Here is a 26,970-nt window from a genome sequence, read left to right on the forward strand (position 1 = left end):
TTGCGCATCTGCCGGCACTACGGCTACCTCGAGACGGACAACAGCCTCGAAAAGTACAGAGAAAGAAGCTGTAGGGTGAGTGTGATGGAGCATGGAGCGGCTGCCGGCGCTGTGGCGGCGTATCGAAGACGCGCACTACAGCTACTTGGAGACGGATGACAGTCCCGAGAAGTTACAGCAGAGGAAGAAGCTGGAGGGTGAGTGTGACGGCAACATTGCGCAGCTCCCGGCACTACAGCTACCTCGAGACGGACAACAGCCTCGAAAAGTACAGAGAAAGAAGCTGTAGGGTGAGTGTGATGGAGCATGGAGCGGCTGGCGGCGGATCGAGGACGCGCACTACAGCTACTTGGAGACGGATGACAACCCCGAGAAGTTACAGCAGAGGAAGAAGCTGGAGGGTGAGTGTGACGGCAACATTGCGCAGCTCCCGGCACTACAGCTACCTCGAGACGGACAACAGCCTCTATGTTCATATCGCTCGAATCCGAGCCTACTTATGGAATTCTATTCAAAAACAATGCCAATTTTTAGTAGGCAACAGTCCTTTATAATAAAAAAACTCGTTAAATCCAGTTTTTGAATTAATCAACGCTAAACGCAAGTTGTCTAACATCATATTACGTTGTTGTAGGCTACATAATGGAGTACCTGTCGATCGTGCCACACGAATGCAAGTTCGGTCTCGCGGAGACCGGCAAGGTGTTCCAGCGGACGATAACGGAACTGTCTCAGTTCAGTGCGTACCGCGCCGGGCAGGGCTGGGCCGCGATCGCGCGGTACGCGGCCAACCTGCTGGCGCAGCCCTGGCGGTTGGAGTACCGGAATATTAGGGTAAGTGTACATAGTACATGTTGTTTTAAGGATGCAAGCTCGGTAGAGACGACAAGGTGTCTAGCGGACTATAACGGAACTGTCTCAGTTCAGCGCGTACCGCGCCGGGCAGAGCTGGGCCGCGATAGCGCAGTACGCGGCCAACCCGCTGGTGCAGCCCTGGCGGCTGGAGTAAGTACCGGAATATACGGGTAAGTGTAGTTTAGTTTAGGATTTGTCGTCAGTGCAAGTTTTGAAGTTCGATCTCGCAGAAACCAGCAAAGTTTCAATGAACTGAAATATCCCTGGCGGTTGAAATGACCGTAAATCAGTATGAGTCACTGATAAAAGTCATTTAGTGCGGCCTTGACCGATGGAAACTATCTAAAACCAGCAAAGTAGTAGTTGGTGGTGATTACTGCGAGCAAACACGAGTACTTTGCCTTTTTCTTGACTCCGCATAAAATAACCTTTGGATATCGCGCAAGAATGGCAAAGGAGAATATTGACTTAACTAAGCGATCACTGTTCAAAAACAGATTGAAAATTGATAGTCTTGAGCGTGGTTGTAGATCGCGGGACTAACCATGTTTTACGATAATACATCACCTTTTTTCATGTTTTCACAAACCTTTTTATCAACCGTTACAGTTATACAGCGGGTTCTACAAGCACGAGGTGGAAGCGCACATGGTGGGCGCGGAGAGCCTGCTGCAGGCGATGGGGTACCGCGCCGCGGGCCCGGGCCGGCTCGCGCTCGAGGGGCCCGTGTGCCCCGACATGGCCGCCGCCATCTGCAGGGACGCCATCATCGCGCAGTGCGAGTGCCAGGTGGGTGCCAACAACTATAATAGCCGTAACACACTACCGCACCGTTCAAGGTCACGGTGCGCCGCACCCGTAAGTGAAAGCGAGAAAGAGATATCTGTTTCTCGCTCTCATTTATTCATGCGGCGCACCAAGGTCGCGGTGCGGTGCGGTAGTGTGTTACGGCTTTAATCTGGCACAACGACCTTGTGAGCTAAAAAGGCGGCAAATAAAAATGCTGGCGTTGATCTTCCATAGAAATTTGAATTTCGCGCTTTTTTCTACTGACAAGTTGGGAGTGTTTGAGTATAGTAATTATAGTACTAAGAGCGCGATGCATCCTCACTATAGCTGTCTCACTCCAGAATTAAGAGCGTGATGGATCTTCAGATATAATATCTAAGGATTAGCGTTCTCTCGAATTTAAAAGCCTAACTAAATAGATGGTAACTTACGATAGAGTTCGGCATTTTTTGACAACTGTGAAAGAACTAACGTGTAGGTAGCTGTCAAATTTAGGACATGATTTTTTATGCAGCCTTTACACCAGTTCTATTATTTATTATGGATTACTATCCAACTCATGAGATGATGTGACTTATCGAGAGATGCTGATCCATGTTTTATTTATTTTAATTTAATAACACTTGAGAACTTTTGATTGCGCTTTTGAATAACTTAGTGTATTATGTTAACAGATAATGGCATCTGTATGGGAGGCGGTATGGAGCGGCGGCGGGCGGTGCACGTGGCCGAGTGTAGCTAGAGAGCGAGCGGCGTGCGCTTCTAGCGCAGCGGCGACTGCGGCGAGGCTGCTGGCACCCGCGCAGGGGCAGGGTTAGTACACAGCCATACATTACAGTTGTGTGGAGCGGCGGTGGGCGGTGCACATGGGCGTCCGTGGCCAGAGAGAGAGAGGCTTGCGCTTCTAGCGCGGCGGCCACCGCGGCGAGGCTGCTGGCACCCGCGCAGGGGCAGGGTTAGTACACAGCCATACATTACAGTTGTGTGGAGCGGCGGTGGGCGGTGCACATGGGCGTCCGTGGCCAGAGAGATGGAGGCTTGCGCTTCTAGCGCGGCGGCCACCGCGGCGAGGCTGCTGGCACCCGCGCAGGGGCAGGGTTAGTACACAGCCATACATTACAGTTGTGTGGAGCGGCGGTGGGCGGTGCACATGGGCGTCCGTGGCCAGAGAGATGGAGGCTTGCGCTTCTAGCGCGGCGGCCACCGCGGCGTGGCTGCTGGCACCCGCGCAGGGGCAGGGTTAGTACACAGCCATACATTACAGTTGTGTGGAGCGGCGGTGGGCGGTGCACATGGGCGTCCGTGGCCAGAGAGATGGAGGCTTGCGCTTCTAGCGCGGCGGCCACCGCGGCGAGGCTGCTGGCACCCGCGCAGGGGCAGGGTTTATTTATTTATTTATTTAAACTTTATTGCACAAAAGAAAACTTATCGTACAAAAGGCGGACTTAATGCCAAAAGCATTCTCTACCAGTCAACCTTAAGGCAAAGCAGAGAGATTGTGGGCGGTGCAACTGCTACTACTACTAACACAATTTAATATAAGGACGCAACGCTAATTAAAGAATTTTAACATACACATACGCAAGTACATCAAAATATACACGATACATATAATAAAAATATAAATATACATATATATATATATATATACCTAACATTAAATATATACAATAAAATATATAACTTATATAACTAAAACTAGGAATCCTTCATTCTACCAGCAAGGAAAGCACGTAACGATTTCTTAAAAGCGAACTTGTTTGGGGCATTTTTAATACTAAGGGGGAGTCGGTTCCAAAGGCGCGCTGCCTGCACGCAGAACGAATCTGACATAAAGCCAGTGCGATGTGGAGGGATGGATAAGGACATATTGCCAGAAGAGCGAAGCTGACGGTTGCGAGAAACGCCGTAGTATTGAAAGAGGGACCTGAGGTATACAGGAGAGTGTGGATCGTTGAGGACAGAGTATAGAGTGCACAGCATGCGAACACTGCGTCGTTGACGGATGGGAAGCCAGCCAAGCTGGGAGCGGTATGAAGAGACATGATCGTATTTACGCAGACAAAAAATGAAACGAATGCAGTTATTGAGAAGGCGATCCAACTTATTGAGAAGTTCTTCAGTTAGGTCAGGATAACACACATCACCATAATCAATTATAGGTAGAATTAGAGTGTTTATAAGGAGAATTTTAGTCTTGATAGGCAAAAAGTGCTTTAGCTTATTTAGTGAATGAAGAGAACCCATAACTTTTCGGCTGACCTCAGAAACCTGCGCTTTCCAATCCAACGAACTGTCGAGCATAATGCCTAGGTCCTTAACACTGTGACTAAATTGTATTGGTGATCCGTTAAAGTTTACTGGTGCAATAGTGTCAAAGTCCAGTCTGGCCACCTGTCGAGAACTGCCAATAACGATGGCCTGGCACTTAGACGGGTTCACATAAAGGCCATACTGCTCAGACCACTGTTGGATGTGCAATAGGTCCAGGTTGAGCCTATCAATCGAACTCGAAATATTAGTCACTTCACACTGGTCGTAAAGCTGCAGATCGTCGGCATACAGGTGGTGGGAACAACGAAGGCCAGGTGTGATAAAATTTATGAAGGTGGAAAAAAGGAGCGGAGACAAAATTCCGCCTTGAGGCACGCCAGTCGCAAGATCACACCAATCAGATAGAGACTTGTCAAGCCTAACCGCTTGTTGGCGACCACCCAGATAAGTCGCGAACCAGTTAAGGGCTGTCGGAGACACATTCAGATGTTTGAGCAGGGCAAGGAGGATATCATGGTCTACGGTATTAAATGCGTTGGAGAAATCTATTAAAACGAGTATCGTGACCATTTGGTTCTCCATGCCCTGTCTGATGTCTTCCGTCACCTTAAGAAGCGCAGTGCAGGTGCTGTGACTAGGACGGAAACCTGACTGTAAGGGACTTAACAAGTTATGGGAGTGAATAAAAAGGGACAATTGCTTGTGAGCCACCGCTTCAGCTATCTTAGAGAGAAAAGGGAGGATAGAGATTGGCCGGAAATTGCTAAGAGTGGAGGGATTACTAACTTTTGGCAGTGGAATAACAAAAGCCTTACGCCAAAGGGAAGGGAATTCGCCATTGGCCAGTGAGCAGTTGATGATGTCAGCTATTGTAGGAAGCACACAGTCGAGAACGGATAGAATCATAAAACGGCTGACATCATCCCAGCCCACGGCTTTAGACTTGATTGCTTTTATTATGGTCTTTATATCAGAGACAGAAACGGGAGAAAAAGAGAAAAAATCTGAGACAGGGGAGGAAAGAGACGAAATGTTAGAGAGAGTGGTAGCCTTAATCCGATTGTCGAGAGTAACAGCAGAAGAGAAGTGTCTGTTGAGATCATTAAGTGAGAAAGTATCATTGCTGAACCCACTTGCAGGTTTTCCCAGACCAAGTGACTTGATAAACTTCCATACATCGGCCATAGACGAGGAGGACACATTGTCATGAATAAACCGTCGCTTCGCTGTACGCACCACCTGGTTGCAGCGATTACGGGCAATCTTAAAAAGTTTCCAGTTCTCGTCAGTGCGAGCACGCTTAAAGAGACTAAAAGCTCGGTTCCTCTTCCTCATAGCCAGACGGACACTCTCTGTGATCCAAGGGGCCGGCGGCCGCTTGACTCGTACGGTGTGAACGGGTGCATGTTTATCAAAAAGTTTCAGAGTGGCAGCGTTAAAAAGAGAAACCTTGGCGTCAGCTGTTGAGGCGGAGAGCACAGGTGACCAGTCAATGGACGCGGCGTCCTTTAAAAGAGCAGCAGAATCAACCTTAGCAAAGCTACGTATGTTTATCAGTACAGGTTTACATTTAGGTGGCTTGATTTTATACGAAGCAAATATGAGATCATGGTGCGAAAAACCAGGAGCTAAGAGCTGACCCTGTTTTGCGATGAGACCAGGAGATGAAGTAAGAATGACATCCAACCAGGTGTCAGAAGAGACAGTATGATGGGTAGGAGCCAGGGGTAGTACAGAAAAACTAACTGAATGAAGAATAGATTTCAATTTACGCGATTGTGGAGTGTCTTTGCAAAGGTCAGTGTTTAAATCACCCATGATCAGGTGATGTGTGTAATCTGCGCTCAGGGACTCGAGAATGTGCTCTAGATCAGAGAAGTAATCAATGGTAGGGGGACAGTAAACTACGCCCAAAACGGCTTTAACCCCTTTGACATTTATCTCGAGAAATATCCATTCCGCTTTGCCAGAGTACAGCGAACGAGTTACAGATAGAATTTTGTACGGAATGGAACTTCTGAGATAAATGGCAACACCACACAATGGGTTAGTACACAGCCATACATTACAGTTGTGTGGAGCGGCGGTGGGCGGTGCACATGGGCGTCCGTGGCCAGAGAGAGGGAGGCTTGCGCTTCTAGCGCGGCGGCCACCGCGGCGAGGCTGCTGGCACCCGCGCAGGGGCAGGGTTAGTACACAGCCATACATTACAGTTGTGTGGAGCGGCGGTGGGCGGTGCACATGGGCGTCCGTGGCCAGAGAGAGGGAGGCTTGCGCTTCTAGCGCGGCGGCCACCGCGGCGAGGCTGCTGGCACCCGCGCAGGGGCAGGGTTAGTACACAGCCATACATTACAGTTGTGTGGAGCGGCGGTGGGCGGTGCACATGGGCGTCCGTGGCCAGAGAGAGGGAGGCTTGCGCTTCTAGCGCGGCGGCCACCGCGGCGAGGCTGCTGGCACCCGCGCAGGGGCAGGGTTAGTACACAGCCATACATTACAGTTGTGTGGAGCGGCGGTGGGCGGTGCACATGGGCGTCCGTGGCCAGAGAGAGAGAGGCTTGCGCTTCTAGCGCGGCGGCCACCGCGGCGAGGCTGCTGGCACCCGCGCAGGGGCAGGGTTAGTACACAGCCATACATTACAGTTGTGTGGAGCGGCGGTGGGCGGTGCACATGGGCGTCCGTGGCCAGAGAGAGAGAGAGGCTGCCATACATTACAGTTGTGTGGAGCGGCGGTGGGCGGTGCACATGGGCGTCCGTGGCCAGAGAGAGGGAGGCTTGCGCTTCTAGCGCGGCGGCCACCGCGGCGAGGCTGCTGGCACCCGCGCAGGGGCAGGGTTAGTACACAGCCATACATTACAGTTGTGTGGAGCGGCGGTGGGCGGTGCACATGGGCGTCCGTGGCCAGAGAGAGAGAGGCTTGCGCTTCTAGCGCGGCGGCCACCGCGGCGAGGCTGCTGGCACCCGCGCAGGGGCAGGGTTAGTACACAGCCATACATTACAGTTGTGTGGAGCGGCGGTGGGCGGTGCACATGGGCGTCCGTGGCCAGAGAGAGAGAGGCTTGCGCTTCTAGCGCGGCGGCCACCGCGGCGAGGCTGCTGGCACCCGCGCAGGGGCAGGGTTAGTACACAGCCATACATTACAGTTGTGTGGAGCGGCGGTGGGCGGTGCACATGGGCGTCCGTGGCCAGAGAGAGAGAGGCTTGCGCTTCTAGCGCGGCGGCCACCGCGGCGAGGCTGCTGGCACCCGCGCAGGGGCAGGGTTAGTACACAGCCATACATTACAGTTGTGTGGAGCGGCGGTGGGCGGTGCACATGGGCGTCCGTGGCCAGAGAGAGAGAGGCTTGCGCTTCTAGCGCGGCGGCCACCGCGGCGAGGCTGCTGGCACCCGCGCAGGGGCAGGGTTAGTACACAGCCATACATTACAGTTGTGTGGAGCGGCGGTGGGCGGTGCACATGGGCGTCCGTGGCCAGAGAGAGGGAGGCTTGCGCTTCTAGCGCGGCGGCCACCGCGGCGAGGCTGCTGGCACCCGCGCAGGGGCAGGGTTAGTACACAGCCATACATTACAGTTGTGTGGAGCGGCGGTGGGCGGTGCACATGGGCGTCCGTGGCCAGAGAGAGGGAGGCTTGCGCTTCTAGCGCGGCGGCCACCGCGGCGAGGCTGCTGGCACCCGCGCAGGGGCAGGGTTAGTACACAGCCATACATTACAGTTGTGTGGAGCGGCGGTGGGCGGTGCACATGGGCGTCCGTGGCCAGAGAGAGGGAGGCTTGCGCTTCTAGCGCGGCGGCCACCGCGGCGAGGCTGCTGGCACCCGCGCAGGGGCAGGGTTAGTACACAGCCATACATTACAGTTGTGTGGAGCGGCGGTGGGCGGTGCACATGGGCGTCCGTGGCCAGAGAGAGGGAGGCTTGCGCTTCTAGCGCGGCGGCCACCGCGGCGAGGCTGCTGGCACCCGCGCAGGGGCAGGGTTAGTACACAGCCATACATTACAGTTGTGTGGAGCGGCGGTGGGCGGTGCACATGGGCGTCCGTGGCCAGAGAGAGGGAGGCTTGCGCTTCTAGCGCGGCGGCCACCGCGGCGAGGCTGCTGGCACCCGCGCAGGGGCAGGGTTAGTACACAGCCATACATTACAGTTGTGTGGAGCGGCGGTGGGCGGTGCACATGGGCGTCCGTGGCCAGAGAGAGAGAGGCTGCCATACATTACAGTTGTGTGGAGCGGCGGTGGGCGGTGCACATGGGCGTCCGTGGCCAGAGAGAGGGAGGCTTGCGCTTCTAGCGCGGCGGCCACCGCGGCGAGGCTGCTGGCACCCGCGCAGGGGCAGGGTTAGTACACAGCCATACATTACAGTTGTGTGGAGCGGCGGTGGGCGGTGCACATGGGCGTCCGTGGCCAGAGAGAGAGAGGCTTGCGCTTCTAGCGCGGCGGCCACCGCGGCGAGGCTGCTGGCACCCGCGCAGGGGCAGGGTTAGTACACAGCCATACATTACAGTTGTGTGGAGCGGCGGTGGGCGGTGCACATGGGCGTCCGTGGCCAGAGAGAGAGAGGCTTGCGCTTCTAGCGCGGCGGCCACCGCGGCGAGGCTGCTGGCACCCGCGCAGGGGCAGGGTTAGTACACAGCCATACATTACAGTTGTGTGGAGCGGCGGTGGGCGGTGCACATGGGCGTCCGTGGCCAGAGAGAGAGAGGCTTGCGCTTCTAGCGCGGCGGCCACCGCGGCGAGGCTGCTGGCACCCGCGCAGGGGCAGGGTTAGTACACAGCCATACATTACAGTTGTGTGGAGCGGCGGTGGGCGGTGCACATGGGCGTCCGTGGCCAGAGAGAGAGAGGCTTGCGCTTCTAGCGCGGCGGCCACCGCGGCGAGGCTGCTGGCACCCGCGCAGGGGCAGGGTTAGTACACAGCCATACATTACAGTTGTGTGGAGCGGCGGTGGGCGGTGCACATGGGCGTCCGTGGCCAGAGAGAGGGAGGCTTGCGCTTCTAGCGCGGCGGCCACCGCGGCGAGGCTGCTGGCACCCGCGCAGGGGCAGGGTTAGTACACAGCCATACATTACAGTTGTGTGGAGCGGTGGTGGGCGGTGCACATGGGCGTCCGTGGCCAGAGAGAGGGAGGCTTGCGCTTCTAGCGCGGCGGCCACCGCGGCGAGGCTGCTGGCACCCGCGCAGGGGCAGGGTTAGTACACAGCCATACATTACAGTTGTGTGGAGCGGCGGTGGGCGGTGCACATGGGCGTCCGTGGCCAGAGAGAGGGAGGCTTGCGCTTCTAGCGCGGCGGCCACCGCGGCGAGGCTGCTGGCACCCGCGCAGGGGCAGGGTTAGTACACAGCCATACATTACAGTTGTGTGGAGCGGCGGTGGGCGGTGCACATGGGCGTCCGTGGCCAGAGAGAGAGAGGCTTGCGCTTCTAGCGCGGCGGCCACCGCGGCGAGGCTGCTGGCACCCGCGCAGGGGCAGGGTTAGTACACAGCCATACATTACAGTTGTGTGGAGCGGCGGTGGGCGGTGCACATGGGCGTCCGTGGCCAGAGAGAGAGAGGCTGCCATACATTACAGTTGTGTGGAGCGGCGGTGGGCGGTGCACATGGGCGTCCGTGGCCAGAGAGAGGGAGGCTTGCGCTTCTAGCGCGGCGGCCACCGCGGCGAGGCTGCTGGCACCCGCGCAGGGGCAGGGTTAGTACACAGCCATACATTACAGTTGTGTGGAGCGGCGGTGGGCGGTGCACATGGGCGTCCGTGGCCAGAGAGAGGGAGGCTTGCGCTTCTAGCGCGGCGGCCACCGCGGCGAGGCTGCTGGCACCCGCGCAGGGGCAGGGTTAGTACACAGCCATACATTACAGTTGTGTGGAGCGGCGGTGGGCGGTGCACATGGGCGTCCGTGGCCAGAGAGAGAGAGGCTTGCGCTTCTAGCGCGGCGGCCACCGCGGCGAGGCTGTTGGCACCCGCGCAGGGGCAGGGTTAGTACACAGCCATACATTACAGTTGTGTGGAGCGGCGGTGGGCGGTGCACATGGGCGTCCGTGGCCAGAGAGAGAGAGGCTTGCGCTTCTAGCGCGGCGGCCACCGCGGCGAGGCTGCTGGCACCCGCGCAGGGGCAGGGTTAGTACACAGCCATACATTACAGTTGTGTGGAGCGGCGGTGGGCGGTGCACATGGGCGTCCGTGGCCAGAGAGAGAGAGAGGCTTGCGCTTCTAGCGCGGCGGCCACCGCGGCGAGGCTGCTGGAACCGCGCTGGGGCAGGGTTAGTACACAGCCATACATTACAGTTGTGTGGAGCGGCGGTGGGCGGTGCACATGGGCGTCCGTGGCCAGAGAGAGAGAGGCTTGCGCTTCTAGCGCGGCGGCCACCGCGGCGAGGCTGCTGGCACCCGTGCAGGGGCAGGGTTAGTACACAGCCATACATTACAGTTGTGTGGAGCGGCGGTGGGCGGTGCACATGGGCGTCCGTGGCCAGAGAGAGAGAGGCTTGCGCTTCTAGCGCGGCGGCCACCGCGGCGAGGCTGCTGGCACCCGCGCAGGGGCAGGGTTAGTACACAGCCATACATTACAGTTGTGTGGAGCGGCGGTGGGCGGTGCACATGGGCGTCCGTGGCCAGAGAGAGAGAGGCTTGCGCTTCTAGCGCGGCGGCCACCGCGGCGAGGCTGCTGGCACCCGCGCAGGGGCAGGGTTAGTACACAGCCATACATTACAGTTGTGTGGAGCGGCGGTGGGCGGTGCACATGGGCGTCCGTGGCCAGAGAGAGGGAGGCTTGCGCTTCTAGCGCGGCGGCCACCGCGGCGAGGCTGCTGGCACCCGCGCAGGGGCAGGGTTAGTACACAGCCATACATTACAGTTGTGTGGAGCGGCGGGGGGCGGTGCACATGGGCGTCCGTGGCCAGAGAGAGAGAGGCTTGCGCTTCTAGCGCGGCGGCCACCGCGGCGAGGCTGCTGGCACCCGCGCAGGGGCAGGGTTAGTACACAGCCATACATTACAGTTGTGTGGAGCGGCGGTGGGCGGTGCACATGGGCGTCCGTGGCCAGAGAGAGAGAGGCTTGCGCTTCTAGCGCGGCGGCCACCGCGGCGAGGCTGCTGGCGCCCGCGCAGGGGCAGGGTTATTAGTACACAGCCATGATACACAGTTGTGAGGAGTGGCGACGGCGGCGGTGGCGGGCCACACGGCTGCTCTACTTCACAAATAAAATATTACTTACTTAGATGTCAAATTAAAGACACGAATTTTTATTAACCTCTACCATTAATAACACTGTCTGTGTGTACAGTTATCTGCAGAAATAGTTGACCCGTCCTGCAAACTAATTTCTATGCAGGGGGGGTCAGTTACCTCTGCAGATGGCTGTACTTTTTGCTGAAAATTATAACTGAGCCTTTATACGCCCCACTGCTGGAAATAGACCTCTCATGCGCGAGAGTCGCGAGAGGGCTTGAGCTATAGTCCCCACGCTGGCCCAATGCAGGTTGGGGACTTCACATACACCTTTAAATTTCTACGCCATTGAATGCAGGTTTCCTCACGATGTTTTTCTTTCCCGATCTTGCTGAAAATTTCAAGTTATTTTAACCTTTTCGACGCCGTGGCAAACACAAAAGCTGTCACGCGGACGCCACGTCACCGAAGTGTCAAAACTGAAATTGAACTTTATGCATATGCATGTAAGTCTATCTTGCTCTGTGGTCTGTGACCGATTAATCAGTATTTGGCGTTGGACCTGCGGTGCGGATATATCGGTCATTGGCGTCCAAAAGGTTAAATAAATATGTCACCCAAGTTTGTCCACATTTAACACATTCAGTGCCAGCCCGAGCTACGCGCTACGAGCGTAGCCGATAACACGGGAAAAACCGTATGTAGCGAAAAGCGCCTACGAACAGTGAACTCCCCTAGGGAGTCGCTGGCACTGAATGTGTTAAGTAATCAAAAAAAAATCTTTGTACTTGTTTCAGAAATCTACTCAAACATCCCCGTGACAGTACCCCTCGAGCCGACCGCCCGACGCGACTACCCCTCCCCCCTCGAGTCCCCCTCCGAGCTGCCCACCCCCGTCCTCCCCTACATGCTCCCCCCCATGATGTACCCCGACATGGCCAACATGGCGAACATGGCCATGCCGCCAGTGCCAATGATGACGTACCCGGTGCCGTACTTCTATCCGATGCAGGCGCCCTATATGATCCCTACGCCGATGTACGCGCCGATTAAACATGCGAATAATGTGCCGGTTAATGGATATCCGCCTCATTACAGGTACGTAGTAGTAGTAGTAGTAGTAATCACTTTATTGTACACAACACAGGTTTACAAAAATAAATTACAGTAATGGAAGTACAAAGGCGAACTTATCCCTATAAGGGATCTCTTCCAGCTAACCTTCGATTAGATGAGAGGAAAACTCCAGTCAGGTCAGATAGACAAACTTACGGGATGTACAGTAATATTTAGAAAAAGTACGTAACGTATTTTTGAAGTTTTAATTTTTCTATTCTAAGAAACATACAGGATTGCAATAACTCGACGACCGGTCGGACCTAGTGGGTAGTAACCCTGTGAAGGCGACGATCCTGGGTTCGAATCCCGGTAAGGGCATATATTTGTGTGTTTTCTTATGTATATAAGTATGTGTATCGTCGCCTAGCACCCATAGTACAAGCTTTGCTTAGTTTGGGGCTAGGTTGATCTGTGTAAGATGTCCCCTAATAAAAAAAATGCTATTAAATCTCTTTCGAAAAAAATTGTCGCCATCATTGCCTGTTGTAGGATACTATTTATGTCTTTTTTTCAACCTTTTACGGGGCTAGCAAAGGTGAAAAGCGATTTCTAGTGAATTTGATCATTTACATTATGAGAATAATTAAAAAAGTGTAAACAATACAACGTAAATTTGTTTTTGCGAGTTCCCGATATTTCGGCGCTGTTGCTAGTACCATCTTCACGGGGTAACTGATGTGCTAGTTAAGGTCTACCCTTTCTGCTTCAGTTCATGATCATCAGAAGGTTGTTGAACCGCAATAATTGATTTCTTTGTCTGTACCCAGGTACCCCGCAGTGCCAACAGCTCAGCTCATCGAACTAGAAACCCCCTCGATCTACGAAAACGGAAAATACGACAGACACAGAGACGACGACCGACACAAGAAAAGCAGGCAGCTAGAAAGCTCTAGAAGAAACAGCACTTCCAAATCAGGCTTCAGCGATGTCTCCCTACCAAGCTTACCGCGATCTGATACCCAACCGGCCTTGAGTAAAGCCAGGGAAGATGGCATGGGAACTTATGAAAGCTGGGACTATGTTTTCAGGAATCTATCCAGCAAAGATCAAGAAGGAGACAGCAGGAGTCGATTCTCACCATCTTTAGACAGAGACTCCAGGACACTGGATAGGTTAGACAGAGAAGAACGTAGAGCGAAATACCAGCCAACAACTTTGGACTTAGAGGATGGTTTACAAGCCTTGAATCTCGACCGGTCCTATGATGAAGAAATGTATAGAACGGCGAAAGTAAATGAGAATTTAATGAGGCTAAAGCAGGAGCAAGAACAGAAGAGAGCGAAGCAGCTAAAGAAGCAGACGGAAGAGAAGAAGATAAGGAAATCTGAGCCTGTAGGTAATCCTACAGCAGATGCGCTAATAACGCCTAAAACAGCGCCTGATAAAATGAGGTTACTGACTAAGAAAGATGTGAAAGATAGGAAGGATGTGATAAAGCAGCAGAACTCTGTGAATGGGTCGGTGTTGAGTGCAGAGGTGAAGAAGGTGAAGAAACCGGTGAGGCCGGTGGAAGAGAAGCCGAGGAGTAAACCGTACGAGAATGGGCACGCTACGTCGCATTCCAAATCTAATTCAGGTTAGTTGATTTTAGCCTCCCAAAGGATGGTGTCCAAAAAAATTGCCAGTCAACTGTCAATTGCCAATTGACTTTGAAATCAATAGCGAAGGAAATATGGTTCAATTTCATTTGTTATTAAATCTACGAAACAATTGTTTATTCCAATTGAAAATGGTTTAAATTACACAGTAGTACTGATAGAACCGTGGGCCTTACGAGCTTATTGTAATCGTATAAAATCTAACTTTAACGAGAACGTTATGAGTTTTATGATACAGTTTCAAGTGTGATAAACATATGATTTATTTTACTATCAAAAGTTCCGATTTAAATTGACTTAATTGAAACATCTGATCATAATACTGTATTTCATTTAATTTACTGTATTACAGTATCGCGGAGTTTAGAAGTAAATTTTAAGATTTGTAATTTCAGTACATTTTAAGTAAAAAAAATATATTTATTGACACACAAAGGGCCTACGTTTTTATACAATACTAGATGAAAACCCGGCTTCGCTCGGGTAAAATAAATAATAGTGATAGGTAATACTCATTTTGAATTAAGTAATTATTTACTTTTAGACTTCATACCTTCATCAAGGCGGTTACAAACCTATCTCATCTCAGAAAACTTTAAATCCGTAACATACAATCATAACTCGAAAAAATTACTATTCCGATATATCTAAAAACAAATATGTAATTAAAAAAACCTAATCCGCTTTTCTGGTAGCAGTTCGGTTCTGTAAGGGTCGCAGTTCTAACCTAACTTACTTCTGGTTGCAGTTTGGTTCTATAAGGATCACAGTTTTAACCTGACCCACTTTTCTGGTCGCAGATCGGTTCTGTGAAGGCCGCATTTATAACCTAGCCCACTTTCCAATCTCAAAAGAGCCTTCATGGCACTAAAGTGAAAGTATGGAAATTATCACTACTATTTCATTCTTTAATATTAATGCCTATCCGTTAATATTAAATTCGTTTATAAAAAAAAAACTGAATAAGTGCGAGTCGGACTCACCCATCAAGAACGGAACACTTTTTAATATTTGTTGTTATAGCGGCAACAGAAATACATCATGTGTGAAAATTTCAACTGTCTAGCTATCACGGTTCATGAGATACAGCCTGGTGACAGAGGGACAGTGGAGTAAACTGAAATAAAGGTTCCGTCACACCGGCGCGATTTCAGAGCGGGGCCTGAGCGTTTTATATGAAAAAGCGGCGCGCCCCGCTCACGCGCCGCACGCGAAACGCGCCTGTGTGACGGAGCCTGAAATGTCAAACCTGTGCTCGCGCACGAAGGGTTCCATACTTTTTAGTATTTGTTGTTATAGCGGTAACAGAAATACATCATCTGTGAAAATTTCAACTGCCTAGGCCTATCACGGTTCATGAGATACAGCCTGGTGACAGACAGACAGACAGACGGACAATGAAGTAAAACTGAAATAAATGTCATATACCTACTAAGAAAAACCGGCCAAGTGCGAGTCGGAATCGCTAATAGGTTCCCGTTTTTTAGTTACCCTTCAGGTACGGAACCCTAGTATGAGTGTAATAGATTTGTAACCGGTCAGCAATGTGAGTCCCTTGGAGAAGCAGAGGTCTAGTCTAAACCCCCACTTACCATCGGCATTAACAGCCTTGTATTCTTGTTTGCCACCAACATGTCATATTAAAACATATTAATAAAAATTTACTCGGTCAACAATGTGAGTCCCTTGGAGAAGCAGAGGTCTAATCTAAACTCCCACTTACCATCGGCATTAACAGCCTTGTATTCTTGTTTGCCACCAACATGTCATATTAAAACATATTAATAAAAATTTACTCGGTCAACAATGTGAGTCCCTTGGAGAATCAGAGGTCTAGTCTAAACTCCCACTTACCATCGGCATTAACAGCCTTGTATGAGTTATATGCTTGTTTGCCACCAACATGCCATGTTAAAACATATTAATAAAAATTTACTCGGTCAGCAATGTGAGTCCCTTGGAGAAGCAGAGGGAGTCTAAACTCCCACTTACCATCGGCATTAACAGCCTTGCATGCTTGTTTGCCACCAACATGTCATATTAAAACATATTAATAAAAATTTACTCATTTCATCAGTCATATCCAGCCTAGCATTACATTGGCCCCGCTTAAATATTTCTTTAATTTGTTTTTAGTATTTGTTGTTATAGCGGCAACAGAAATACATCATTTGTGAAAATTGAAACTGTCTAGTTAATCTAGTTATCACGGTTCATGAGATCTTGAGATACAGCCTGGTGACAGACAGACGGACAGCAGAGTCTTAATATTTAATAGGGTCCTGTTTTTACCCTATGGATACGCAACCCTAAAAAGTGACCAAGGCCTCCAGTGCCCTAGGCTGGAATCAAAGCAGCGTCCTCTGCTATTGCAGCAGGTGCCTGTGCCATTCTGCCACCGGGCCACCCACGGCGGCATAGGTCGAATTTTTCCAAGTATACTTATGCACTACTTACTGAAGGCTTATGGAGCCTCGCCATCCCTAAGCCTAAATTAAATATTTTCCGAAAATAATTTGTTTTGATCTAATAACATATTGGAGTCCTCGTAATAGGGGTCCCGTTTTTACCCTTTGGCTACAGAACCCTAAAAATCAACCTTGTTTTGGTACTATGTACTACGCTTCACTATGACTCTGAAATTTTAGCAGGAATGTCATTGCTTTTTAATAATTATTTCAGTCTGCCTTCTTGGCATAGGCCTCCCCCAGCTCTCTCCACAGCTCTCTATCCCTTGCCGTCCCTATCCAATTAGGTCCCGCATGCTTCTTTATGTCATCCGACCACCTCATTATTGGTCTCCCTTCTCTCCTTTTTCCATCTCTAGGATACCATTCCGCTTCCTCTCTATCCCACTTATCTTTACCTTCCCTTGCCATATGTCCAGCCCAACCTGTTGCAGTCAAAAGTGTGAACTGGCCAAAGAACTTTTAACCGACAAAAACAGGCAAAACTGCTTTTGACTGAGCATGTTGGTCAAAAGTAGTTTTACCTGAAAATCATACCTATTTCTGGCAGCAGTTTCGTTTTTAGGGTGTAGCAAAAAAAAATAACCCTAACCTACCTATCTCTGGGAACAGTTTCGTTTTTTGGGCGTAGCAAAAAAATAACCCTAACCTATCTCTGCGAGTACTTTTGACTGATAGTAACAGTCACAACACAATTACTATTAACCAATGATTTTCAGGTAAAACTACTTTTGACCAACATGCTCAGTCAAAAGCAGTTTTGCCTGTTTTTGTCGGTTAAAAGTTCTTTTGACCAGTTCACACTTTTGAATGCGACATATATGTGACGTTCCACGGAAAAAGGTACCTTATGAGGGTTTCTAGTTTCGGAGATATGAAATGTTTTGTAAAGAGGTGAAAAAATGCTCAATTTTTTTTTATTGTGTGATCTGAAACCTTAATGCGTAACGTTTGTTTACCTGTTTTTAGGGTTCCGTACCCAAAGGGTAAAACGGGACCCTATTACTAAGACTTCGCTGTCCGTCCGTCCGTCCGTCCGTCCGTCCGTCCGTCCGTCCGTCCGTCCGTCTGTCACCAGGCTGTATCTCACGAACCGTGATAGCTAGACAGTTGAAATTTTCACAGATGATGTATTTCTGTTGCCGCTATAACAACAAATACTAAAAACAGAATAAAATAAAGATTTAAATGGGGCTCCCATACAACAAACGTGATTTTTGACCAAAGTTAAGCAACGTCGGGAGTGGTCAGTACTTGGATGGGTGACCGTTTTTTTTGCTTTTTTTTATTTTATTTTTTTGCATTATGTTACGGAACCCTTCGTGCGCGAGTTCGACTCGCACTTGCCCGGTTTTTTATTTTTGTTATAAGTTAGTTATAAGCCTAGTAATGTCGTCTCAGAGTTTAGTAGAAAAGGTACCTTATGGAAAAAAGATTGAAAATTCCCAAAAAAACTAGTCAATACGGGAAAAGAAGTTTGGTAGAGAACTGTATTAGCATTCTGCAAAACTAATTTGATAATTTCAGTTCTGGTTGGGGCGCCTCGCAAATATTATAACCGTACATCGACCGACATTACAAATCCAAGTAGCCTGCTATTATACCAAAGTTACTCTCGTCAAGTCTTTCTTAACTAGAATAATCTTCATTTGGTTTGGTCGCATGCAGTAAATCAGCCATTGGTTTGCTGAAAAATGCCAATACCCGACGCATTACCTTATGGAATATCTGAGGTCATTGAACCTCAATGCCGCTTATCTTCAATAGCAACCGAAATATATTATTGATAAGAAATAGACGATTTATACCATCTTAACCCCAAAATATTATTAGTTTATCCTAACTGTTCCATCATCATCATGCCTCATCATGTAACTTAATCACAAGGTACCTTTTCATTACATACAAATTATTGGTCTTTTTTAAGATTATTATGACGAAGAACTAATTAAATTTGGGGCAGTTTAATGTAAATTAATATTTTCTATTCATAAAAGATAAACTGTAATATGATTGATATTTTGTAGTGATGTATTATTAGATTTATTTCCATAAGGTACCTTTTCGTAAATGTATGGAGCAAATACTGTTATTGTTATGTAAGTTTAAAGTGGCATAAGGGGTTAAATATAGTATTTAGTTGGGGTTTTAGGATTTATTTCATTTGAATGACAGAATTTCTTTCATATGTGCTCAGAAAAATTGATTGTGTGTCACATTAAAAGTAAAAATATTCAATTTTGTGATTTTATATGAAAAAGTCAGAAAATACATTTTCACCTCTAAATCGGTATTGTTTTTTGCTTAAACTGTCTGTCAGTGTCGTTTTCTAATAGATAAAATTTAAATCTTGAGAGCTCATTGCAATCAATCGTGAAAATGAAATAAAACTTTATTTTCAAGAGATTGGCTAGTATACACATTTATAAATCAGTCGATATCAAAAGTTTCTATTTGCATTACAGAACAAGTCGCAATATTTTTTTAATCTCACATATATAAGGTATTATTATTTGTAGTCAACTATGTAACTTACTTCAGGAACATAGTTTTTTAGGCGGCTAAACTTAAAACTTCTCTATCGTAAAGTTGCTAATTTCACAACATTATTTTCAAAAAATCATATCTCTGTAACTACACAACCTAGAAGGTTGATCTTTTGTGTTATCGACAGCTTATTTATTGTAGATTACTGGGGTATGCATAACTCCATACCCGCCATAAGGTACCTTTGACCGTGGGACGTCACATATACTATCTATATATCTTATTATATTTAATCTTATATTCAACTTACATTGACTCCGGAGATAACTTATTAGCTTTATGCAGTTGACTTTCCAATTCACCGATACACCTCAAATTTGATTCATAGTTTAAAGCACAGTTATTAAATATGTCCACAATACACTGTAGCTTTTTGCACTGTTTCACACTGGCAATGTACTTAATTAGAGTGAGTTACAGTCAGCTGGCACTTAACTCAAAGTTTCTTTGAACAACGTCATTTTCATCTCGCTCACTTATTAGTTTATCACAGCTGCTTCAAGGTTGCTTTCACTTGCATTTCCAGGTAGCTAGTAGTGCCTTGACATGTAAGAATATTTGGAATCATTCTGAAATATTAAAATACAACTGAGAGACCAATGTTTATACTAAACACAATACACCCATGGAACGCTTTGAAGTTCAAATCTCGTTACGTTACGATGGCGTTTGCACTTTGCACTATGTTCGGTGACTATTTTTTATTGTTAACACACACAATACACTATTTAACAGGTTTTTATCACGTCTGGAGTACCGGATAAAGTATTTTCGAATAACAGCCGTCGTTGACGTCTAGGCAGTGTTGCTATCGTCTTAAAAGCCGTAACCATGGTATAATAATATACTCCGCCTGGTACTCCATTCCGAGATTCGCGTATGACCTAACTGACACGCGCCTACGTCATCATGCTGTTTACAGGTTCTCAAACTTTGAAATGTGGGAGAATTTTAACCAACGGTGAAAATTATTTTAACGGCATTAATTTTAAGTTATTCATGTGGAAACATAGTAAAATAAAACAAATCTAATGTATTAAATTAAACTTTATTTATCTATACAAGACAAACGTTTAAAAAACTAATTCACAGTTACACATTACCAAGCTTACGACGTGAAAAGTTTGGAAAACACTGCGACTGCTGACACTGAGCGAGAAGGAAATAACAATTAACACGCGTTCGACAAGGATGACGGTCAGGGCATGAAGTTATCTAGATCCGAATTGTCAAATGTGCCCAGCGCTATCCTGTGTTGCCAGTAGTATAAACAGAATTACCCGAAAGTCTGAAATTTCTTTCGTGAATCGGAAGATATTGCTAACGAGTAATTAAAAATGACGTGTTATTGTAAAATTTAAGCTAAAATACATATAAATGAAAATTATAAAATTATAAAGAAATATTTTAACTTATTAACCATAGGTATAATGTACCCATGTAACATGTTATGTTGAAATAAAGTGGCAATGTTATTGTGACGTAATCGCGTGTCACTCTGGGAATGGAAGACCATGTTTTATTAGACCATGGCCGTAACAGACTATCGCACGTTCTGGCTTAAAAACAAATTTATGTAATAATTATACCGGTATACATATGGATATATGAAACGAAACTTAATGCAAATAATAACCATTATACATACCGGAAAGTCATCAAATAAACAGTAATATTCGTCTCGCTTTTTATTAAAAAAAAAAACGACCAACCTAACTTGTAAGCATGTTTGCAGTTTCTAAACGCAACGCATAGCTGTCAAATGTCAACCAACAAATTGAGCCTTTAGTATTGTTTGTCGAAATTTTTTCACTTTTGAATGCAAAATACGCGACAATACGAATTTTGCGGATATATGTTCTCGATTCAAAAGTGATATTTTTTCAAGCTCTTTCGATTGAGCATAATTTCTTTTGGTTTTTCTGTCAAAGCGGCTCGCGTTTATTAATATAGATATTTGATTTATGGGCGAAGAAATTATAGGCAAGCTAAAGGGAATCGGGTGCCACGAAATCATCGCCACTGTTGTGTATACCGTAATTATTTTCATTACAGTATCAAGCACAACACCGAACTACGACTTGAAAGCACAACTAGTAGTATCCCTAGACGAGACGGACTCGCGACCTTCACCCCCGAAACAGAACGGGCAAAGACCGGCCAGCAAGGCGGAGTCGCGGGCAGAAGACAAGCAGGAACGGTGGCAGTGCGGGACCTGCACATACCTGAACCAGGCCAGTCTACAGGCGTGCGAGATGTGCGGTAAGTTAGCACCTCCAAAACAGAACGGGGAAAGATCGGCCAGCAGGGCGGAGTCGCGGGCTGAAGACAAGCAGGAACGGTGGCAGTGCGGGACCTGTACATACCTGAACCAGGCCAGTCTACAGGCGTGCGAGATGTGCGGTAAGTTAGCACCCAGAACGGGGAAAGACCGGCCAGCAAGGCGGAGTCGCGGGCTGAAGACAAGCAGGAACGGTGGCAGTGCGGGACCTGCACATACCTGAACCAGGCCAGTCTACAGGCGTGCGAGATGTGTGGTAAGTTGGCACCTCCAAAACAGAACGGGGAAAGACCGGCCAGCCGGGCGGAGTCGCGGGCTGAAGACAAGCAGGAACGGTGGCAGTGCGGGACCTGTACATACCTGAACCAGGCCAGTCTACAGGCGTGCGAGATGTGCGTGAAATACCACCCTAAGTGTAAGCCTGAGTGGACGCTCGAAGCGGAGCGTTCGGCGGGGCGTGCAGCGTGGCGTCGGGCTCACAAGTGATTTGAGCAGCGTGCACTAAGGCCGCTTCTATACGTTTGCATTTGTTAACATGCACGCTGCACGCCCCGCCCCGCTGCACGCCCAACTCGAGCGTCCACTCAGGCCTTAACCTAAAGGACGTTCTATACTTTACAAAATCTGCTCGCGCTGCGTGAACTGCGTGAACTGCGTCGCCTGCGTCCCAGCATACGCCTAGCCTTAATACCATGTTTATTTCCAGGTAAATCAAAGCGCGGTCCTTCCATCCAGCCGCTGCAGTCCGGCGGCCGCGAGTGCCCCGCCTGCACGCTCGTGAACGCGCGCGCCGCCGGCGCCTGCGACGCGTGCGGCACCAGCCTCGACCACTGCCCCACCTACATATAGGCCCCGCATCTACTGTAGGGGGCAGCGATCGGTAGCGAAGAGCTGGCCCACACCAGCCACACAATCGTCCTTACACCGACGATGACAGACCTCCCCACGCGGTGGAGAGCGACTCGCAACAGCCGTCGCAGCCAGAAGGCGGACACGGCCTCTCATACCTCCCTTAAGGGAGATATCGAACCACATCCAGTCCAGTATAGGGGGCAGCGTAGGAACCGTCAGAATTTTGGCGCGAGGCGTAAATGTGTCGTTTATCTTGAGCCCACAAGATGGCAGAACCTAGACACAAGGAAACGTACCGACAAGAACGGTAGATAGTACTTGCTTTGGTAATGTACATGCGCACATATGTTTACGATTCGGGCCACAAGATGGCAGACCCTCCGACGCGCACGGTCCCTATAGGCGCGGTGAGACATCACTTACCTGGGGCCAGACGTGGCTCTCCGCGATTTCGTCGCGTCGCTACAAGCAAATGCGGCTCACACCACTTTTTACTGTTTCACCAATCATGTGCTAGGCCTACAGACGAAGCCTCAAGAGCTGGCAGCTGCAAGATTTGTAAAATTGGTTTTCAGACTACGGCGCTGTGATGCTTGCACACGGTGCATGTAGCTGGATCGTGCAAATGATTTTCCTTAAAACAACCTTGCGATTGAAAATCGCGTTATTGCGCCCAAACGGCAATATTGGTTCGATACGGGGTCTCTTTGTTTGACATAATTATTGAAAGTCATAATGTAATGATTGTCAGATTATCATTAGTCATAATTCTGAAACCTATAGATAGGTTAGGTTAGGTTTGTTTTATGGCAATCCTGAAAAGTTACGCGTTTCTGAGAAAAACCAAATGATGACTAACGAAAATGTGGACAAACAATACATTATGACTTAAAACTTTATGTGAAACAATAGAGACCCATTCGATAAACATAGTCCCCATAGTCCCCATAGTCTAAAAAACGCCAATTTACTAATTTACTTACCATTTTTTACGATACTTTTAAGATTTATTTTTAAGCGCGCTTGCGATATCGTAACATTTAAAGTTTTACCATATTATAGGCTTTATAAATTCTGTTATAGGAACTTTATTAAAGACTGTTGCGTTTGAACCTACCTACATTGATCTTGCCTTATTAGTATTACGTAAATCGTCGTGCGTTTCTTTTCTTCTACTTGCATTGTGCGTAAGATGCGACCAGATTTCTTGTTAATTTTTTATTATTAATTATTTTTTAATCAGGTCTCTCCCCAGTTATATGTACATCGCAACCATTTAGCATGACTAGCATCGTTGGCAAAACGCCAACATACCTTCAACAGTAGGCCGAGCACATGATTGGCGCGACAGTATCTCGCGGCGAGATAGACTAGGTACCCGTCTTTTTCTAACTAAATTAATAAAAGAGGGACGAGTAGTCTATCTCGCCGCGAGATACTCATGTGCTAGCCCGGCTGGTTACATTAATCATGCTAATAAACCAATTTATTTCTAGTACATTTATCTGTTACGATGTGGCATCATAAATGACTAAGAACAGTCCCGCTGCTGTCACCTGCTTCAACTAGCATATCAAGCAGAGCTGCGCGGGCGCACGTGCATTCAAATTAGACTCTAATCCCAACGCATTAGGTGCATAGTCCCGTGCGCTCGCGAGCCGAGAAGTTTTACCATTGCCTTTCTATTTATAGCATTTATATTCTGCGTTCTTACCTTAATTAAGTCTCTTGCGTGAGATATTTAACCCTAAAAACTTTATAGGATGTTATGGTATGGTACATTATATTGTCGTTACTCAGATGTTGAATTAAATTTGCTCACACGGCCTGTACAGGGATCGGATAACGGTATTTTTTTTGTATGGGAACGAAAACGGTATTTTTTCATTCTTTGTTAATTATTTCATTTCTAATTGGGCAATCTAATAATACAAATTCGTTGCCTAAATACACAACTGAGTCCTACATTTCGAGTATAAAATAATTCGAAAAATATGGGTTTTTCGATGTTTTGCAAAAAACCGGTTCCGATCCCTGCCTGTGTATAAGGATGCTGATTTTTGGTAATTGTGGTCTAGGGTGGTATAGGATGGTTTTTTTTTCACGGAGCTTGAGAATATTGTTTAAGAAGTTAGTTGTGTAATTGCTCAAAGATCATATATATTTTTGTTTCTTGTAGGACTCAAATAACGTGTTTCGTAGGTCAGCATATGATATTTATATGTAGGTATACCTAAAAGGTTCTGGACAGGCTCTGGACAGGGACGCGTGGAGGAATATGGGGGAGGCCTATGCCAAGGGCAACCAGACAAAACGTCTGCGGAGAAAGGCTAGCAGTAAGCAGTAAGTAATACCTAAAAGGTAGGTACTGTATCACATACCAACCTTTAATATCGACATAATACCACCCTTATGGTTGACTTGAATCCTTATATGAAAATGTATTGTGACTCTGAAACTAACAGATATTTATGATAATATAGTCATGAAATATGTATCTATATGTTACAATATACTCTACCAAAAATCATCATTTGTATGCAAGTGTCGTTACATTCAGTTCGGCTCAGAGTTTTCAGAGGCTATAACAATTCGATTTAATATAGAATAGTAAAAGCAATTTAATACGGTATTTTTAAAAAGAGTATTTATTTCATTTAATTTGATACAGGGTAAACGAATATAAAAATATAAAACTAGACATTTGATGTTATACGATTATTATTTTACCGAAAGTCACGATATGATAGAACTATTGGAATAATCAGAAGAACAACATTGTGATTGTTTACATTGCGATAAGCTATCATTAGAGACTAGTATTCATTAAGAACTCTCAACCTCCAACTACGTCTTGTGCCTCATAACTTTTGTAGATGGCGCCACCAAAAGCATGGCGCAATCTACAATACATACTACAGTGCTCTACATATGACTCTTCATATCATCGCCCACACTGTTAACTGTGGACCTTATGCCTTTTGTAATAAGGGTCATCGATGTACAGTTATGACTTGTTGTGTATTGTTGCTGTTTAAGCCACAATGATGAGGCATACGACTTTTAGAAATTGATAGTTTGTATTATATACCGGTCTCAGCTATCATATGTAATATTATTGTAATAATAGTGTTCGTTTATTCGCCTTCTAAAATGCTTTAAAGTTAGTTGGAGATTAGATAATGCTTTTATTTTCGTTTTTAATAAATTATTGATCTGTGTATATAACTGTTAGAACTTGTAAATAGTAGATCTTAAAATATATTTATTTAGAGCGCAGTTTCTAATATGTTAATGATGGTTAATCTATTAGCGTACCTAATAAACTGTTGCTAATAATTAGTGCCCAGGAACAGGGTGAAACAACGCACATACAGGTAGCAACAGGAAGTATTTATTTTAAAATCTAAGGCTGGGTAAAAAAGATATTTGTTTACGAAATGCAGAAGTTACCGGTTTTGACCAGGGACCGAATTTTCATCTTAAACGGTAAACCGATTTTAATTTCGGTGTCTATTAAAGTAGGTTTTGTATAATTGACTAATCTTATACTTATGAATGTACCTAACTACCTAAATATCCTTTTATGATTCATCCAAACATTGGACGATAATTTAAATTTAACGAATACCGGTATTGGTAGTAATTGCCCCTGATATTAACTACTTTTACAAAAGACTAACTGTCAAATATCAATATGTGCGGTTTTTCGCCCTATATCCGGGTTAATAATAATAATGGGGTAACGTAACATCATTTTGAGGGTGCATAAATATTGTTAAACACTAATGTAATTTTATCGTCACGTTTTATACAAAATAACTATTACGCCTTTAGGCGTGTAGAGGCTATTATGCTGCATATGTTCTGTTGGCAACTACAAATCGCTGGCCCAATATTATAGGGTTCTATGTTTCACTTTTATCGAACTGAAATTGGAACATTGTCACAGTGACATTAAGTCGAATTTCAACTATCTTAAAAATGTAACATAGAACTTTGTAATATTGAGACAGCGAAATGAAGCACAGATAAGTAATGCATAAAACTGTACAGATTTTCATTTTCTAATACTCAATTAAAATAAATGAAAAATACATCTTTTTCAAAGTTTTTATAAGGTAAAATTTGCACTTGTGCGACATCATATTTAGAGTCTGTCTATGCTAAGTCTTCACCGACTTTTCATGGACAGAAAGTGCTCATACGGGCTCAATCTCGCACCGAGTGCATACTGCAGGCCACTTTAATTAAAACAATACTTATATATAAAAAAAAAAAACCTGTTTACTACTGTAATCTGGCTAAAACGTTGCTAACAGGACATACCAGTAGGAGCCGCTGCAGATTAGTATCTGCGTTAAATCCTATGCACAGTGTAAACATAACATAGCGGTCATGTACGGCGGTCAACGCACTATGGACGTGTATTTTTCTAATAAAAAGTAGATTTTCTCATGTGACAAGTCTAGTGGAGCAAGTGCCCTTCCAAGTCTCTAAAATTAGTAAAATAAGGGTCTCCCCAGATATATCGACGCGGTAGCGGCAAAAAAGCTTTTATGTCTACGCAATATTAAGGACGAAAAACACGTCAACGCGACGGCAGGCGTCGGCCGAGCCTGACGACGCCTTTTTCGCTCTTACAAAGCTTTTTTCTATCGGCTTTGTCTAATTCCGCGTCGATATATCTGGGGAGAGCCTTAGATATACTTAGGGCCTGCCACCTCGAATCTAAAAACGATATCTGCCTCTGTCGCTCGAATATGCAAAAGCGATAGAAAGGCAGATAATGATTTTCGATTTTTCGATGTTAGCGGCAGGCCCTCTTGCCCTAATGACAGGGGAAAGTGCACGCATTTACAGATGTACGTAATAGTGCATAATTGTTTTCCATTGTATTTTCTCGGAAACGTTCGTATTTGTCATGCTACGTCAGTCAACCTCAGTACTTTTTGTACCGTGACTGAATGAAATAGCAAGACACGTTCGTACATTTTCGTGAAAAAAAACGATGGAAAATAATCATGGACTACATCT

General features: G+C 47.0%; 1 protein-coding gene across 4 annotated transcripts; it reads left to right on the forward strand.

The window, feature by feature from the left end:
* The first annotated feature begins 99 nt into the window (after nucleotides 1–99).
* Nucleotides 100–22,352, forward strand: LOC134798310 (uncharacterized). Of its 4 annotated transcripts, none has more exons than XM_063770709.1 (9): nucleotides 100–197; nucleotides 635–834; nucleotides 1,465–1,644; nucleotides 2,319–2,457; nucleotides 11,866–12,166; nucleotides 12,955–13,763; nucleotides 20,856–21,203; nucleotides 21,788–21,930; nucleotides 22,336–22,352. In XM_063770709.1, exons 2-8 carry the CDS (start codon nucleotides 643–645, stop codon nucleotides 21,928–21,930), a joined length of 2,112 nt encoding a protein of 703 aa, XP_063626779.1. In that variant the 5' UTR covers nucleotides 100–197; nucleotides 635–642; the 3' UTR covers nucleotides 22,336–22,352. The 4 variants fall into 4 exon arrangements, with proteins under 4 accessions (XP_063626779.1, XP_063626778.1, XP_063626781.1 ...); XM_063770708.1 differs by lacking the exon at nucleotides 100–197 and adding an exon at nucleotides 323–401; XM_063770711.1 differs by lacking the exon at nucleotides 100–197 and adding an exon at nucleotides 323–401 and having other exon boundaries at nucleotides 20,856–21,062.
* The last annotated feature ends 4,618 nt before the right edge of the window (nucleotides 22,353–26,970 follow it).

Source organism: Cydia splendana, chromosome 16 (assembly GCF_910591565.1).
Source record: "Cydia splendana chromosome 16, ilCydSple1.2, whole genome shotgun sequence".
Taxonomy (NCBI): domain Eukaryota; kingdom Metazoa; phylum Arthropoda; class Insecta; order Lepidoptera; family Tortricidae; genus Cydia; species Cydia splendana.